This window comes from Capsicum annuum, chromosome 1 (assembly GCF_002878395.1).
Source record: "Capsicum annuum cultivar UCD-10X-F1 chromosome 1, UCD10Xv1.1, whole genome shotgun sequence".
Classification (NCBI taxonomy): Eukaryota; Viridiplantae; Streptophyta; class Magnoliopsida; order Solanales; family Solanaceae; genus Capsicum; species Capsicum annuum.
This window is the reverse complement of record NC_061111.1, coordinates 243,335,897-243,354,399: the sequence shown is the minus strand read 5'-3', so window position 1 is coordinate 243,354,399 and position 18,503 is coordinate 243,335,897. Positions and strand designations below refer to the sequence as shown.

The window sequence follows — 18,503 nt, the reverse complement described above, 5'->3', positions numbered from 1 at the left end:
AAAATTGAATATTTCCATAATTATGTAAAATATTAAAATTTTTTGTAATTAAGCTCCAAACTATTGAAGTTTATATTGTTTTCACTAATTAATAACCATTTGACATCCTTTACAGTTTACATCATTATTTCTTACATTACCTAACAAAAGATCTGGCCCTGACTATTACTCACACCCTATATATACATCACTACCAAGTAGGATATAATTAGAGGGAGAAGAAATAGAGTATTAGTTACGGATTCGATAGTAATTTTTGCTAAAATTTATGTTATGAAATTTACTTAATGTATATAAATAATTTATTCAAAATTTCAGAATTCTTAAACTCAAAATTCTAAATCTTCCTCGGCATATAATCCCTCTAGTTTGACCATTACAAGTACTTATAGTAATGTAATTCCATGAAAGCTTATAAATTTGGATAAATTGAAATACTTCTTTAACACCGCAACAATATATTCAAAAGTAATTCCACAAGTGCGGTTTACAAAAGATGGAATGTACGTAGACGTTATCCTTACAGTCTTATCTATGTGAGATAGAATGACTATTTTTGATAGACCATCGGCTAAAAAAAGCAATGACTTGACACTGACACCTCGAAGTAATTAATTAATATCCAAAGAAAGAAAATCTTATCTTTCTCGTTGTTGGTGCTCTGAAATACATGCTATATAGCCCACGACTTTCTGGGTGCGCCCGGGACCTGGACGTGTTTTGGGCCGAAAATCAACCGGGGGCTCCCAGGCGGGATGTGGATCGGCCAGGGGTGGTCTGTTGGAGTCGGCGGGGCCGTTAGGGTCAAAAAATGTCTTTCGTTCAAGAACCTAAAACGTAAAACTTAATGAATGAATTGTAAATTTCGCATTCATTTTCTTTGTAACTCAAAATCCTTTTAAGTGATGTTGGCGACATGAGAAGTTTATATATAGTTGTGATACATATAATTTTTTGCAATTTTTTTCCCGTCTTGAATCGGGGTCTATCGCAAACAGTCTCTTTTTCTCACCTCTAAGGTATTGATATGGATTGCATATACTTATCCTCCCTAGATCTCACTTTGTAGGAATATACTGGTTATGTTGTAGTGGCGGACTCAACGTTTAGGGATCGTGGTTGCTCGGGAGTTTCGAGTACACATATTGACACCTAAAGCTTTAAGGTCCTGCGTGGAAACAAAAGCACCAACTATCTTCTTGGTATTAAGAGTGTTTCAATTTTTGTACATCTTTTATATAATTATATCTAATTTGGTTGAATTTAATGAATGTCGGAGCACCAAATATTTTCAGCTATGTTTGCCAATGCTGTGTTGTAAAAGATAAGCATTAAATTGTACACATGAGATATGGTTTAGTAATTTATAAATGTTGTTTTAGTTATATGTCCTTTTTTATAGGAGAATGGTTAAAAAAACACAGAAAAAAATTTAAATAAAATATATGAACTCTTTTTATAATTATTTTCTTTTATTCAAATTGCATTGTAAATACCATATTGGCCATTAAGCTATTTAGTTGGGTTTGGTTTTGGTTTTTGTATGGTTGAATTCATTTCTCAAAATTGTATATGGTTCATGCAATATAGGGGAAACAAAAAATTGAGCTTCACAATATAACATGTATTTGTTCTTTGGACTACACCATCATCGAATTTAAAAACGCACGTATCATGTGAATTTATGTTATTACTTATATAACTTTTTATTTTCCTCTCTTATTTGCATTTCGAATTCGCCTAAATTTTTATGTGCATCGCTTCTTTAGACTTTTATCAACCTAGAAATCTGCTAGTCCTTCTCTTTAGTTTCATCCACCCTACATCATAGATGTCACATACGTTCTTTAAAGAATCAACATCCTTGTTGAGGCTTTTCCCACTATCGTATTGAGGGGCATAAGGTTCTAGTACTATTATTTTCATGATCCAAGCTCATGATATGTATAAATTATTTTGTCTCAACAAACCTCGATTGTGTCAGCGGGTTGTACAGTATCATAATTATTGTAAAATTTAAATTATAGGTCATTTTTTTAAATGAAAATATAAACCTATATGTGAAGTTTTAATATTTTGAAAAAGCTGAAATCATAATTTTATTTTATTTTATTTATTTTTTAAAGAATTTGGGATTTAAAAAACATGATTTAAGTCAAGATTGAAATTTTATACAAATTTCATAACAAATGCTTATTTGAAATCAAAAGTTGAAAGTTTTATCTTTTTAAGTTGAAATAACATAAATACCAACCATTTGGAAGTAATTACACTCTCTCTTACTTTTTTAATTACCTTACTCTCTCACCATATTAATATACATAACATAGCCAAAATATACATAGCATTTTGTGTATATGTTGGAATTTTTGTAATATGTTAAGGGAGTTAGATTTTTTGTAATATTAGAAACATAAGTTATGTATCTGTATAATTTTAGTTTTAAGTTTGCTCCAAAGATATTGTAAAGATTGGGGTGTCTACATTAGCCCTATATAACCACGTAGCTAAATAAGTAAAATTTAAGAAATAGCTAGCATTTAGTTAATAAATAAGGCGTCATAACTAAAGTTTGCGTGATTATAGGACGTGGTTATGATTTAATAGCTAAATAATCAAATTAGAGGCTGGATATACAAATACAAATTTGCTTTGTATACAAATAAGAATCTTTAGAGATTTGTATATGATTTTCGAATTCCGCTTTGTATACAAATACAAATGTATATGAATCCAAAAAGTACACCCCTCCCCCACGACCAATTGACATTAGAGATTTGTATACGAGTTTTTTGAAATATATGAATACAAAAGAAATGTGTATTTAGCTATTTAATCTATTAAAAATTACGTAAATAAACAACATATGTTTTCAATATTACAAAAAATCCCATCTCCCTAAACATATTACAAAAATCCCACCTATACATAGAATGCTATGTATATGTCATTTATGTTATGTATATTAATAGGGAGAGAGAGTAAAGTAATTAAAAAAGTGGGAGAGAGTGTAATTATTTTTAAAAGGTTGGTATTTATGTTATTTATACTTTAATCTAAACCTTAGCTGCAAATAATAATTGTTTTAGATATTAGCTACACCTAATGATTATGACTTGATATTTTCTACTCCTCCTAATTTTCCTAAATATATCATGTAAGGTTTAGTATTAAATATATGTGTGGTGTGATTTTCTCAAACTTCAAAAGTGGTTATATTTTCAACGATTCTATACATGTAAATTATTTTTGAAAATCTTAAGAATTATATGTATATGCAGTCAAAATAATGAAGTTTTGACTCTCGAAATCTGAATCATATCATATAACTTGAGACTAAGGGAGAAACTTTTTTCTTTTATCTTTGGTTACAATATTTGTAGAGTGATATCAGCATATCAAGTTACAACCTTCTTTGCTTAGCCTATAATAAAAATGTATACAACAATATGTTGAGTGTATATTTAATAGAATCAATTTCACATTATGGTCTATACCGAAGTAACAATCTTCTTCTTCTTCCTCCTCCTCCTCGGTCACTATATATGGTGTTAGAATGAAGGTGTAATGGTGGTTGTATATACACTTTCATATAATGTATATACATTAATTATACGTAGGATAACAATTCTGGGTTTTGTTTAATGGCGTTTGGAATGGAAGTGCGCATGCACACAGTCGCGGACCCAGAATTTAGGGATCTTGGGTGCTCGTGAGGTTGGAACACACATATTGACACTCAAAGGTTTAATGTTCCGCTTGAAAATCAAAGCACTCAGCTATCTTCTTGATTTCCTGGGTGCTTTTTTGAAGCTTATACCATTTTTGTATACTTTTTTTTTTATATATATAATTATATCTAATCTACGTCGGATTTAATGGGTACCGGAGCACCAAAAAAATGTATATAGGTTCACCCCTGCATGCACATGTGTCTATCGAGTGTGTATACATATTTACTTGCATTTGTATATTGTGTATATTATTGTTTAATTCATCTCAATAAACCGTCCATCTGAAAACAATAACGTACCCAATGTATTCCCATAAAATGTACGCAGACTATACCGTCCATCTGAAACCTCTGGATTAAATATAGTAAATCATAGTATTAACAAGTACGTACCAAGAACTAAACTTGAATAATAACGCGATATACATTAATCGATAGATAAAAACCATAGTTTTCCCTAGATCAAATAATAATTATACATAAATCAAAGTTCATAATATTGGCAAAACCAAACATATAAAAAGTTCTTAAATAGTTACAACTATGATAAGTCTCACATACAACAAAGCTAATATTGTCTATAATCATACATAAAATACCACAACTTTAACATATTATTCCCAGGACCAAACATCTGAAACACAACTTACTGTATCACTCATTGCTCCATTTTGATTGAATGCATTAACATTATTATTATCGACTCCGATCATCACATTTTGGCTTGAAATTACACCCCATGAGTCTTCTCCTGGGACAGTGATGGTTGGAGATACGTTATCCAGACGACACATTGTATTATTATTGTTGGTGGTGGTGGTGGTACCAAGTGATTGAGGAGTGTTCAAGTAATTTTGGAGTAGATGACTTAAACTTGAGGTTAATGAACCTCTAGCTACCATGTCCTCAGCCAACTTCACCTGCACATAATTAATGCATGAAAATTTTTTTTTTTTTTGAGAAATGTATCATGTAAAAAGAATTACATAAAATTGTCCGTATAAGGAGTGTCATATGAACAAGCTGAATAAGTAAATGTGCAAAATGTTTGAATCTTAACATTTTGTAGCTAGCTTGCTAGTATGATTTTCACCCGCCTAGCCGTAACACTTTGTAATTGTTGTCTGTGTATACTTAGTGTATATTAAGTGTATATCAAGTATATATAATAAACTTATAGTTGATAGTAAGTGTATCAAGTATATAACAAATTTATACTCCGTGTGTGTATATCTCATGTATGTGGTGTTGTTGTTGTATATACATATATATACAGTGATATATACAAAATATGTAGTGATTATACATTGATTATATACTGCAAAACAACAAGTGGGGTTTGGGAGGGTGGGATATACACGGACCTTACTCTTACCTTTGTGGGGTAGACACGTTTCTGATCTCAACTCAAAAAAAACAAACGTTTCTCCAAACAAGTTTGAAAAATACAGACTAAAATTTGAAAAAAAAAAAAAAAAAAAGAACATTTTGAATTATTATACACTGCCTATTGATTAAAATTAGCAAAAAAATACAGACTAAGGTTATTTTTTGTTATACTAATGTGTAGCGTAAAAATCTCTTAAAATGTTTTTGATAGCTTGGTTCAATTAATTCAACATTTTAGTGTAAAAATCCCTTAAATAATGCATCGAACGAATTATATTTTCACGATCTAAATTTAACCGTCTACTTTTAAAATAATCATAAAAGAAATATTTAAATAGAAATTAAATTGAGTGTAAGAGAAAAGGAAGAATATATATACTTTGGCTCTTAATGCTTCCACATCTGATTTGAGCACTCTATTATTTGTCAAAGCATCTTTGTATTGTTGTGTAGCATCTGCTAATTGCTTGAACAATGATTCATTTTCACCTCTAAATTGATCAACCTGAGAAAAATAAATGTAAAATTCCTCAAAAAAGTATAATTGTATAAGAAGGAAGACTTAAATGTTAATGTACTCATGTTCATGTTTTGTCGTGTTGGCCTTACTAGTAGTAGTCGTAGTATTGCTTTGTAATTTGATGTTCTTCAATTTTTGTTACTATATGTTGTTAAGTATAGTATAGTTCGTTTATAGTATTATTTTGTTGTGGCACGGTTCTGCTACTATCTGTTATTTTGTCATGCATTGTCGTGTTGCCCTTATTAGTAGCCGTAGTATTGCTTTTATAGTTTCGTGTTTTTCAATTTCTGTTACTATCTGTTGTTTAGTATAGAGTCGTTTACAGTATTATTTTGTTGTATGTAGTACTGTTCTGTTACCATATGTCATTTTGTTAACCATCTATTGTTCTTAGTCCTGTACTTTCATTACGTCTTTTTCAAGACTCCTAAGCAGATCTATCGAAAATAGTATAGTTTAAATACTTGTTTCCCTTACTAGTAGCCGTAGTATTGCTCTTATAGTTTTGTGTTCTTCAATTTCTGTTACTATCTGTTGTTTAGTATAAATTCGTTTATAGTATTATTTTATTTTGTGTAGCACGGTTCTGCTACTCTCTATTATGTTGTTACCATCTATTGCTCCTGAGTCATGTACTTTCATTACGTCTTTTTCTAGACTGATTTTGTCTTGTCCCTATCTATCAAAACTAGTATAATTAATAACTTAAACAGACACTCAACTTTGGACCTTTATTCCAAAAAGTCACTTAACTTTGAACTTTACTCAGAAAGTCACTCAACTTTAGATGTTTTACTCAAAAAGTCACCCAACCTATTTTATTATTTTTTTGACTAATTTTTGCTTATGTGATTTTTTTTTAATAATAAAATTCTAAAAAATATAAAATATTCATTTAATGACCTTTTTACCCTTTCTTTCATTCCCCTTTCTTTCTTTATCAAATGACTCCATAAGTATTATTTAAGTAGGTCTTAAAATAATAATAATAAAAATCTTGTATATGGTGCAGGAAACGTAGCACTCTACATGAATTCATCCTATTCTAATAATTATGATTGCAATCATGTTTATGATTCTAAGCTTTGAATGTCGTTATGAAGTATACATAATTAGAGAAGGAAACAAAAATTACGTATATGTAACGTATTGTGGAGCATATAAAAATGTTCAGTGGACCGTTCTAAGATCAATAATATTTATATGGATATTTAAATACCTACAGTTCTGTTACTGCTTCACTTGAAGAAGTTTTTTTGCTTGCTACTGAATTAGCTGTAGAGTTTTCAAGAGTTTCTAATGATGTTGTTGTTGTTGTTGGCACTATTTAATTAATTTATAGGTTAAATCTTTTGAGGAGATATATAAATCAAGAAATGAAGGTATCAAATGAAAGAAGGAGAATGAAAGAAAGAGTAAATATAGGTATCAAATGAAAGAAAGGGTATAAACAGTGTGACAATCGAAACATAATAAACACCAGATTATGATAGTATCACAAGCAGGGACCATAATACTATGGCTAGTCAACGACGAACACTAACAAGTTTAAACCTTAGAGACGCAAGACAATACTCCTACACGACTGACCTTCTACAATCGAGATGCAAGACAAAAATTGATGCTGAAATTTAATATAAATTTCATAAACAAATGTTGATTTCAAATCATAACTTGAAACTGGGGTCTCAACACCTATGGATAAGTACATATTTAAAATAGGATTGAAATTCGTGAATTTATAGGGCCGGAAGTTGAATACTTACATTGTGCGCGTATTTATATCAGTGAGTACAATATGTTTTTAAAATAGTCATTTTAACTACAGATAAAAGAGAACATAAAATATTCATTATTTATTAAAAGAGGATTTAATAAATAAATGTATAGTCGATTTTAAAAGTCTAAATATTAGAAAAATTAACATAGAAGTTTACTATTATTTACATACATAGTTCAAATAAGAAAAATATCTTGACTGAATTAATTCCTAATATTAGGACGTCTGACATAATTCAAATTAAAATCATATAATAATTAAAAATGAAGTTGATTTTATAATCTTAAATATTAAGCCTATAATTAAATTACAATTTTCTCTAATATGTTTGTAAAAAAGTTGCTAGCATATAGTGTTAGAAGTTTCGTACTTCTATAATAGTAATACAAGTTAATACCCCTTTCTTTAAATGTAGGTATCAATTGAAAGAAATGGAAATGAAATAAAAGGTAAAAAAAATCATTAAATGAATATTTTATATTTTTTAGAATTTTATTATTAAAAAAAAATTCCACATAAATAAAAATTAGTTAAAAAAATAATAAAATGAATTGGGTGACTTTCTAAGTAAAACATTTAAAGTTGAATGACTTTCTGAGTAAAGTTCAAAGTTAAGTGACTTTCCGGGATAAAAGTCCAAAGTTGAGTGACCATTTAAGTTATTAACTTTAATTTAAATACCTGATTTTTCCTTACTAGTAGTTTTAGTATTGCTCTTATACTTTCGTGTTCTTCAATTTTTGTTACTATCCGTTATAGTATTACTTTGTTATATATAGTATTGTTCTGCTACTATCTGTTATTTTGTTATCGTCTATTGCTCTTGAGTTCTGTACTTTCATTACGTCTTTTTCTAGACTGATTTTATCTTAAGCCAATTTATCGAAAATAGTATAATTTAAATACTTGATTTTTCCCTTACTAGTAGTTCTAGTTTTGCTCTTGTAGCTTCAAGTTCTTCAATTTCTGTTACTATATGTTGTTCAATATAAGTTCGTTTATAATAATATTATTTTGTTGTAGTATTATTCTGCTACCATCTGTTGTTTTGTTACCATATATTGTCTTGGGTCCTGTACTTTTATTACTTCCTCCGTTTTAAAAAGAATGACCTACTTTGACTTAACACAAAATTTAAGAAAATAAAGAAGACTTTTGAATCTTATGGCTTTAAATTAAAATAGTGTCAAATATATCAAAATGCCCTTTAATCTTGTGGTCATAAACATGTCATGTGGAAAGATAAAATTAAAGTATTGTCAAAAAAAAGAAAAGAGTCATTTTTTTTTAAAACGAACTAAAAATGAAAATAGGTCGTTCTTTTTTACACGAAGAGAGTACGTTTTTTTAGATTTGTCAAGACTATCAAAAATAGTACAATATAAATACCTGATTTTCGAGATCAGCCATATGTGCTTGCTTTCTTCTTCTCGATCGCCTTGCAGACTCCCTATTAGAGGCTTGCCTGTAATAGTCTGTCGTCAGTATAATGAACAAGTAAAGATCGACATAATGTGTAATGTAAGAAAAAAAATCAAATAAAATTCACCTTCTTATACGTTTAATGTCCAAAGGGTCAGTGCTTTGTTCACAGGGACCCACTTCACCATCCACGTCATCATCATCTGATTGGTAGGACCCACTATTTGCTCCCATTGTTTGATTATCTCTTGCTTTGGGTGTCATTATTATAGTTGGTGTTGGACTCCCAGCTGAAATTTTAATTTGTATATCAAATTATTTTAAAAAATAAAAATTCAAGAATTTTTAAATAAATAAAATATGTATGTAGTTTGGTATAAAATCAATTTTTTAGAAAATTAAATAAAAAATAAATCGATGAAAATATTTTTAACGTTCGATTAGTGAATCAGTTTACTATTCCATCTGTCATCGTTGTAGTATGGTGATTTTAATTTTAATATTTTATATGACGTGTTTAAAGTCATAGAATTTAAAGATATTTTAATACAGTATATATATCTTTTTTTTTTTTAATTAAAGAAGACGAGATTTATAAGTTGTTTTTTTTTAGTTCCGTATACAGCCAAACTAAGTCATAAAAAAATGGAATGAAGGCAAAAATAATATTAGCAAACTATTGAAAAATGACTTATTCATAATTTATTTTATTTTAGAGGGTGAATTTCAGAAAATATACCACATATTGAAGATTGTGAATCCACAGTAACAGATATACTGGATTGCTTGGGAGTAATATTTGGAGACCAAAGGGGCCTTTCTGTCATTCCACAATTTGAGAAACCATTTAATATGTCCTGCAATTTCACAATAAATACATAAGGTGGAAATTAATAAAATTAGTTTTACTAATTAAAAGAATTTATTTTTAGTATTTTCCTTAAAATTATAGATAATTTTAAAATAAAAAAGATAATTATATCCTTAGTTTATATTATTGTTTAAAGAAGGATTGGGTTTGCGAGGGTGTACGAACACAGATTTTAAGTTTTTGATAGATTTTCAGCTCAATAAAAATATTTTTAAATAATAGTTTGATAATACAAAAATAAAAATTATTGTGAAAATAGAGTAAAATATTCTACAAAATTATTGGTTATATATATGTCTGCATCATCAAGGAAGGTATTTTTCAAATCATTAAAATAATTGTCTTTTAAGAGCTTGAATGGCTATTTCACTATTCAACTAAATAGCCTAATGTTTCTTTCTTTCTAGAAAGATTCATCTAAGTAATTATATAAGCTATGAAATTTTAAAATATGAAATTTTAGAATATGTGGATACCTTATTCCTATCTTTCTTAGATAAAGTGATCATTTTTAATAAACTCAACTAAAAAGAAATACAAATAATTACTAATTTTCTTGTAATATTGAATTTTTCAAAATTATGTTAATGTTGTTAAAGTACTAAAAAGACTTCAAAACAATAATTACTAATCCAGTTTAATTTCATATGTGAGATTAAAGAAAAGTAAAAAAATACATAAATTTTATTTTTATTTTAATGAATTTTCTGATATACCCTCGACTGAACAAACGATCAAAATAATGCATCAACAACAAAATTATTCCAAATTATAGCCCCCACACCAAAAAACAAAAAGATTTTATAAAGATGTCCCTAGGGAACTACTAAATGACCAACTTAGTACTCTTAAAATATACTTCCAACTATACTCTAAATTTATTTAATTATTTTTTATACTTGTATGTGTGGTATGAAAGAGACAGAGGAATATATAACTATTGTCTTTTTTCTACTTTTTTATTTTTTTTTATTTAATTTTTGATGCTGTCATTCTCAATCTTTACCTAATTTTGATATAATACAAACAACTAAGACAAACTCAAAAACCACATAATGCCCATACAAACCTAATCAAAAGCATAAATTAATCAACTCCCCAGTAACAATGACAATAATAACATATTCATTATATTTTTCTATGAGGTACGAAAAGGATCGAGTGTATATGTAGTTTATATCACTATCTCAGATAATGGTAGAATCAAATTTTTTATTGAGGAGTTCAAAAATAAACGTACGAACTAGTCGAAGATAGTTCAATATCTACTATATACATAGAAAAATATTTTTAATCATATAAAATAATATAATTTTTCGTTGAAGGGAGTTCGAATGAATCCCTTGGATGAAAGGTGGCTCCGTCCCTGACATCAGAGGTGAAGTAGAAAAATTGTATCTGATAGACTCAAGATAAAAAAATTTAGAAAAAAACATAATATATATATATATATAAAGTAATAAAACAACTGATAAAACAGAATAAGACTATCATAAAATATTACGTATTGTTTAGAAAAATCAATCAACTTAAGAATATTTAAAAAAAAAAATAATTACCTAAAATTGTGCAATCACTTTCTTCAAGTTTTTGTCATATTATATTATATATAGTGTGAATTATATTCTCTGGAAGTTACAACCGACCTTTACAGTAACTTTTTTTGTTTCTTATTTGGTGTTTGATATCCGCATTAAAGCCTGATTAATTTGGATTCGTGCCGTATAGGACCTCATTCGGGGGAAGTGCTCCCTAACAAAGTTTTTTTCATATCCAGGATCGAATCCTCGACCTCTGATTAAGGGTGTAGCAGCCTCATCCACTGCACCACAACCCATGTTGGTTTTACAGTAACTTGGAAATTGAGTACTTAATAATTCACTTCATAGTACTATAAAAAATATTTAAAAAAAAAAACTCTTAAACATTATTTTAATTCCTTAATTTATCAATTAAAAAAGTCATATACCAGATTATGTCTCTTTAAGCACCATGAATTACTTAAAAAAGATAAAATCAATTTTTTAAAAAATAATCTAATTTCCCTTATAAAATATTTTCTATAATTTTACACGAAAAACCTTATTAGAAATATATATGATCTTTGTAGGCACTTATCACTTGTACACCACCAATAATAAAGAGTCACGTCTCAAATAAAGATGACCCCTTTTGTATTTAATATTTGTTAACATTATAATAAAGTAGCTAGAACATATCATATCATAATATATAATTAAATAAAAATAAATTGAACCATCAATTGTACTTTATTTCACCCAATCAGATTCCAAAATCTTTGTAGCATCTTTCTCTTTAAATATCAACCCACCCTCTTCATTATTCCTCTTCATTAATTCATATCTTTCTTTTCATTTCAATTCATTTCTCCTCATTTTTTTTTAATTAGTTTTGATGTATTGATATTCCAACAACGATATATTAAAAAAAATATTCTTTTCCAATTGTTCCTTCTTTTTTTCATAAAAAGAAGTCTTCCTAGTGATTTTGCAAACAAATGTCTCAAAATTGAGTAACATATCATGTCTATAGCATGTTAAAATACACTAATCATAGGAAAAAAAAATTATGTTTAATAACAAAATATATACACAAACAAAAATAATTATTCAAGAAGCACATGATGTTGCAGTTGGTGAAAGGAAACAGATATTTATACACTTAATCTAGATATACACAAATTGACATGAATAGTATGCTTATAAAAAAAAGATAATAAATACATATAAACTTAGTCGAGGTGTGTGTAAATTAACTTGAACAATAAGGTTATTAAAAAAAAAAAATTATTCTAGAAGTTCAAAGAGGCAAATTAGCTAACCTGATTTCTCATAGTAAATGAGGGATCAATAGAACAAATATCACCAAAAAGTTGAGCATGATGATGACCATTGTTGTTGTTATTGTTGTTGTTGTCATGATGATTAATGTTATTATTATTATTGGTACTTTGTTGTTGATGATGATGATCACTTGCTCCAAAACCATCACTATTTTTTGCATCTTGTCCATAAAATTCTTCCATAGCCAATATAGAAGGACTTTTCTTCATGTTTCTACTAGCAAAATTAGCCATTTTCTTCTCCATAATATTTTTTTTTTTTTGGTCTAAAGAAAATATCAAGAACCTTAGCAAAGAAGTACTTTGGAGTGATAAGGGGGGAGGAGAGAAAGGGGGGGAAAGAAAGAGAAGCCAAGTGAATGATTATATAGAAAAAGTAGGGAAGCTAAAGTAGGTTCATGATGAATAGAAAAGCCAAGAATCAATTTCACTTTGTTACATCAAATTACTTTTATACCCTTGGTATGAGCTATAATTACCATATTATATAGTACTACCTTTTTTCTGGTTTAATTTTGTTGGCGAGAAGCAGGGGCGGATTCGGAATTTAAAGGTTGTGGATGCTCACTTTCTTTAAGAAAAAAAAGTGAGTTACTACTAGAAATCGAACCCATACCACTTTAAATATCAAGGTGATTAAATTTCACACCAAAGTCAAAGCACCCAACAGTCATTTGTGTCAATGGGTGTTTAACAATATATTATAATCAATTTTGTTGTATATCTATATAAATATATAAAAATTTATCGGGGTCAATGGGTGCTCAAGCACTCGGAAAGGACCACGTGGGTCCGCCCCTAGCGATAAGCATCCAGTACCTCCTAAACTATAGCCAAAGTTGTTATGACACACTTTAATTTTACGGGAGTCCTATTACCCTTTTGAACTCAGTTTTAGCATATTTTTATTATCTTTTTGTGTTGGTGTGACACTTTGCCTGAAGTTAAACACTCAAGGCGCGTGAAAAACTGTCATGTGCCACATCAACTCAAAACACTACTAAAAAAAGGGGGAAAATCGATCACAAAAATCGACCACGTGTGGTCGGTTTTCCTCAAAAACCGACCACAAAATCGATCAAAATGTGTGGTCGGTAAAGTTGTGGTAGTTTTTTAAAAACCGACCACAAGTGGTCGGTTTTTTTTAAAAAAATATATATATTTTTAAAATTCATTATTATTTTATTAAAATTAAAACAAATAATTTTAAGGGAAAGAAACAGACTACTAGTGGTCGATTTTTTATTAAATTAATTAATTAATTTAATAAAAAACCTACCACGAGTGGTCGATTTTATAATAAATTGGTCGATTTTATAATAAATTAATTATTTAATTTATTTAAAAATCGACCACTTGTGGTAGATTTTCTAATAAATTAAATAATTAATTTATTAAAAAATCGACCACTCGTGGTAGGTTTTCTGCAAAAAAAATTTAAAAATCGACCACAAGTGGTCGGTTTTTCTGGAATTTTTTTTAAATAAATAAAAATCAAAATCAAAATCCATCTTGCAACAACAACAATGCAATACAGCAGTATCAAATCAAATACAACAGCAATAACAACTAAAAACCAATTGTAAATACTTTCAAAAGTGTACAAGACATACAAAATGTCCAACAAAAGTGAGTATGAAAATACTACAACAATAGTTTCATACAACAAAATAACTAAATTCAAAGTACAACACATACAAAAATAAAAAAACTAAAAGTCATCATCATCGAATTCATCCTCGTCTTCCATATCATCATCCGTGCTGAAATCATCCAGGGGGCCTAAACCCTTTGCAGCCCGAATTACATCACCAGGACATGGAGGAATAACCCCCGCAGTCCTAATGAAATTGCTCATCTGCTGCTGCAGCTTCTTGAATTGTGATGTTGTTGCCTTCTCCGTCTTCTTCTGCCCCTCTCTTTATTCAGCAAGCTGTTCAGTGAGTTGAGAAACCGTATTTTGTAGTCTTTCAATCGTTTCTCTATCAACTGAAGAGCTAGAGTAAGAAGGGCCGGACGAAAACCTAACATTATCGCCAAAAAAGTTTTTATGGCATCCGACCAAATGGCCTCTATTTGCAGGACCCACAACTTTTGCCCATAACTCCTCCTCTACATGGTGGGGTATTGGGTCACCCTGACTTTCAGGAGGCTAACTACTACAATACGCACCAACAAGACGCATATATTCGTCCTATATTCAAAGTAAAGTTAATACTAAAAGTCAAAAAATATTAAAGCAGTTATAATTGAATAATATCAACTTTAAGAAAAAAAATCATAAATTCAGAATTTGTTTCTTACATGGATAGTTTTTGCACGAGCTTCAACCCAGACATCTTCATCAGTTGAGTTTTTTTTTCATCACATGAGTCTCCTCGTATAGCTCATAATGTGTTATTTTTCTACCCTTTACTTTTTCCTACATATGAAAAAATTATCAATGTTTAAATAATAATAAAAATTAAATAGAAACAAATAATTAAAACTGTAAAAGTTACATATTTTATTATCATTGTTCCGTTGATATATCCAGATATATCAGGTTTCATCTACGCAATCAATCAGATTCAACTAATTAGATCAAATCACAAAAATTTAACCATTTTCAAGCAACTAAGTGACCAACCAAACCACATTCAAAACAAAAAAATTTCCTTTAAAGTTCCTATACGTAACCATTTTCAAGCAACTATGTGACCAACCAAACCACATTCAAAACAAAAAAATTTCCTTTAAAGTTCCTACACTTAACCATTTTCAAGCAACTATCTGACCAACCAAAACACATTCAAAACAAAAGAACTCACTTTAAAGTTCCTACACTTAACCATATTCAAGCAACTAAGTGACCTACCAAATCATGTTCAAAACAAAAGAATTCCCTTAAAAGTTCCTACACTTAACCATTTTCAAGCAACTAAGTGACCTACCAAACCACATTCAAAACAAAAGAATTCTCTTTAAAGTTCCTACATTTAACCATTTTCAAGTAATTAAGTCACCAACAAACCACATTCAAAACAAAAAAAATTCTTTTAAAGTCCTACACTTAACCATTTTCAAGTAACTAAGTCACCAACCAAACCACATTCAAAACAAAAGAATTCCCTTTAAAATTCCTACACAACCATTTTCAACCAACTAAGTGACCTACCAAACCACATTCAAAACGAAAAAAATATCTTTAAAGTTTCTACACTTAACCATTTTCAAGTAACGAAGTCACCAACCAAACCACATTCAAAACAAAAGAATTCCCTTTAAAGTTTCTACACTTAACCATTTTCAAGCAACTAAGTGACCTACCAAACCACATTCAAACAAAAAAATTCCCTTTAAAGTTCCTACACAACCATTTTAAAGCAACTAAGTGACCTACCAAACCACATTCAAAACAAAAAAAATCCCTTTAAAGTTCCTACATTTAACCATTTTCAAGTAACTAAGTCACCAACCAAACCACATTCAAAACAAAAGAATTTTCTGTAAAGTTCCTACACTTAACCATTTTCAAGTAACTAAGTCACCAATCAAACCACATTCAAAACAAAAAAATTTCCTTTAAAGTTCCTCCACTTAATCATTTTCAAGTAACTAAGTGACCTACCAAACCACATTTAAAACAAAAAAATTTCCTTTAAAGTTCCTACACTTAACCATTTTCAAGCAACTAAGTGACCTACCAAACCACATTATAAAAAAAAAGAAAATCTCTTTAAAGTTCCTACACTTAACCATTTTCAAGCAACTAAGTGACCTACCAAATCACATTCAAAATAAAAAAAAATTCCTTTAAAGTTCCTACACTTAATCATTTTCAGACAACTAAGTGACCTACCAAACGACATTCAAAACAAAAATAATCTCTTTAAAGTTTCTACACCTAATCATTTTCAGGTAAACTAATCACCAACCAAACCACATTCAAAACAAAAGAATTCCCTTTAAAGTTCCTACACTTAACCATTTTCAAGTAACTAAGTCACCAACCAAACCGCATTCAAAACAAAAGAATTTTCTATAAAGTTCCTACACTTAACCATTTTCAAGTAACTAAGTCACCAACCCAACCACATTCAAAATAAAAAATTTCCTTTAAAGTCTCTACACTTAACCATTTTCAAGCAACTAAGTGACCTACCAAACCACATTCAAAACAAAAAAAAATTCCTTTAAAGTTCATACACTTAACCATTTTCAAACAACTAAGTGACCTACCAAACGACATTCAAAACAAAAATAATCTCTTTAAAGTTCCTACGCTTAACCATTTTCAAGCAACTAAGTCACCAATCAAACCACATTCAAAACAAAAAATCCTCTTTAAAGGTCCTACACTTAACCATTTTCAAGCAACTAAGTTACCAACCAAACCACATTCAAAACAAAAATTTCCTTTAAAGTTCCTACACTTAACCATTTTCAACCAACTAAGTCACCAACCCAACCACATTCAAAATAAAAAATTTCCTTTAAAGTCTCTACACTTAACCATTTTTAAATGATTATGTGACCAAAAAAGCAACAACAAGACTGACAAGATGTCAACAACAATGCTAGTGAATCGAACAAGGTCACACACGACTTCACTAGACTTTAATATGAACAATAACAAGAAGATAACAACAATTCTAGTGAATCGAACAAGGCCACACACAGCTTTACTAGACTTCAACATATACAATAACAAGACTTAATTATTAAAAAAATAGAGACAAATCAACTTACGTATGCTTGGCGTAAATTAAAGTGAAAGCGATAAGTCGTCACCCGAAAAAACAGCAAAGCAATCCTTTTATCGAATTCGAAATCTGTCAAATAGTAAAATTATTACAAAGAATACTCTGTCGTTTAAATAATTACAATAATTTAGTAAAGGAATAGGAATACGATTTTCCCCCAAACCTACCTAAACAATTAATGAGTAAAATGAAGAAATGAGTGTCAAGACTAACCGAAATTTAGGTAATTCAAAATCAAATTAATGTTGGAACAAGCCTAGAATTAGCTAATTCAATCTCAAATTCCAAAAATTAGATAAAATCTAGCTAAATAAAATAAAGATCCAAATCCTAGAACTCAAACCACAACCATTTGACGAAATTAGCACAAAGATATTTGTATACAAACGTTTAACATTTCTACATATTAAAAACGAGTTTGTAGATACAAGAATAAGCTAAATTTAGTTAATGAAAATTAATTGTTACCTTGCCCAAAATTGAAACTTCGGATGGAATAGTTCCTTGACAATGGATTAAAGTCAAAATTGAAAGTTAGGCTTGAGTACAAACTTCCTTGAAAGAGAAAGAACAATGGAGATTAGGAGTTGATTGTTAAAGTGTGAGATTTGGAGGTTTTGGAGGGTTGGTGGTTGTTTTGGACGGGAAATGGGTGAGGTTTTGGAGTGATTTTGTGTTTTATTATGTATTACGGGTCGGGTTGGGTCGGGTTAAAGATTTATATTTTTTTTCAACTATTACGAAAACCGACCACATGTGGTCGGTTCTCGTAATAATTGAAAAAAAATTGATATTAAAATTTAATAAATTACAATTAATAAATTATAAAAATAAGTTAATAAATTAAAATTATTTTTTAACAAATTAAAATTTTAATAAATTCGATAAAATTTATAACAACATTCAATTAATTTAATGCAATTCGTATATATATAAATACACAGTACATACACTTTGTATGGTACCGGGACAACATCTAATTAATTTAATACAATTCGTACATATATAAATCAGATAATAGTTATTTTATCATCACATTAACACGAGTAGTATATTTTCTCAATCGTATAATAATATCAATAATTTTTGCAAATTACGATAAATTTTTGGTTAATTAGCTTTCAAATACGATATTATATATATATATATATATATATATATATATATATATATATAT

General features: G+C 29.0%; 1 protein-coding gene and 1 long non-coding RNA gene across 2 annotated transcripts; both read right to left on the bottom strand.

The window, feature by feature from the left end:
• Nucleotides 1–4,138: 4,138 nt before the first annotated feature.
• Nucleotides 4,139–13,281, bottom strand: LOC107849431 (bZIP transcription factor RISBZ4). The gene is made up of 6 exons (XM_016694012.2): nucleotides 12,561–13,281; nucleotides 9,587–9,704; nucleotides 8,975–9,137; nucleotides 8,815–8,890; nucleotides 5,502–5,627; nucleotides 4,139–4,653 (listed from the first exon to the last, which is right to left on the bottom strand). The coding sequence occupies exons 1-6, from the start codon at nucleotides 12,825–12,827 to the stop codon at nucleotides 4,348–4,350; spliced, it is 1,056 nt and encodes a 351-aa protein (XP_016549498.2). The 5' UTR covers nucleotides 12,828–13,281; the 3' UTR covers nucleotides 4,139–4,347.
• An 816-nt stretch (nucleotides 13,282–14,097) lies between these two features.
• LOC124889352 lies at nucleotides 14,098–17,985 on the bottom strand. The gene is made up of 4 exons (XR_007048286.1): nucleotides 17,795–17,985; nucleotides 17,313–17,395; nucleotides 14,886–15,003; nucleotides 14,098–14,775 (listed from the first exon to the last, which is right to left on the bottom strand). It is a non-coding gene; the product is annotated as an uncharacterized LOC124889352 (long non-coding RNA).
• Nucleotides 17,986–18,503: the final 518 nt, after the last annotated feature.

Excerpts from the sequence above, each read along its gene's own strand:
- LOC107849431 (XM_016694012.2), bottom strand. The coding sequence starts at position 12,827 with ATGGAGAAGAAAATGGCTAATTTTGCTAGTAGAAACATGAAGAAAAGT. Across the intron at positions 9,705-12,560 it reads CATTTACTATGAGAAATCAG|GACATATTAAATGGTTTCTC; the intron begins GTTAGCTAATTT and ends GTGAAATTGCAG. Across the intron at positions 4,654-5,501 it reads TGGAAGCATTAAGAGCCAAA|GTGAAGTTGGCTGAGGACAT; the intron begins GTATATATATTC and ends AATTATGTGCAG.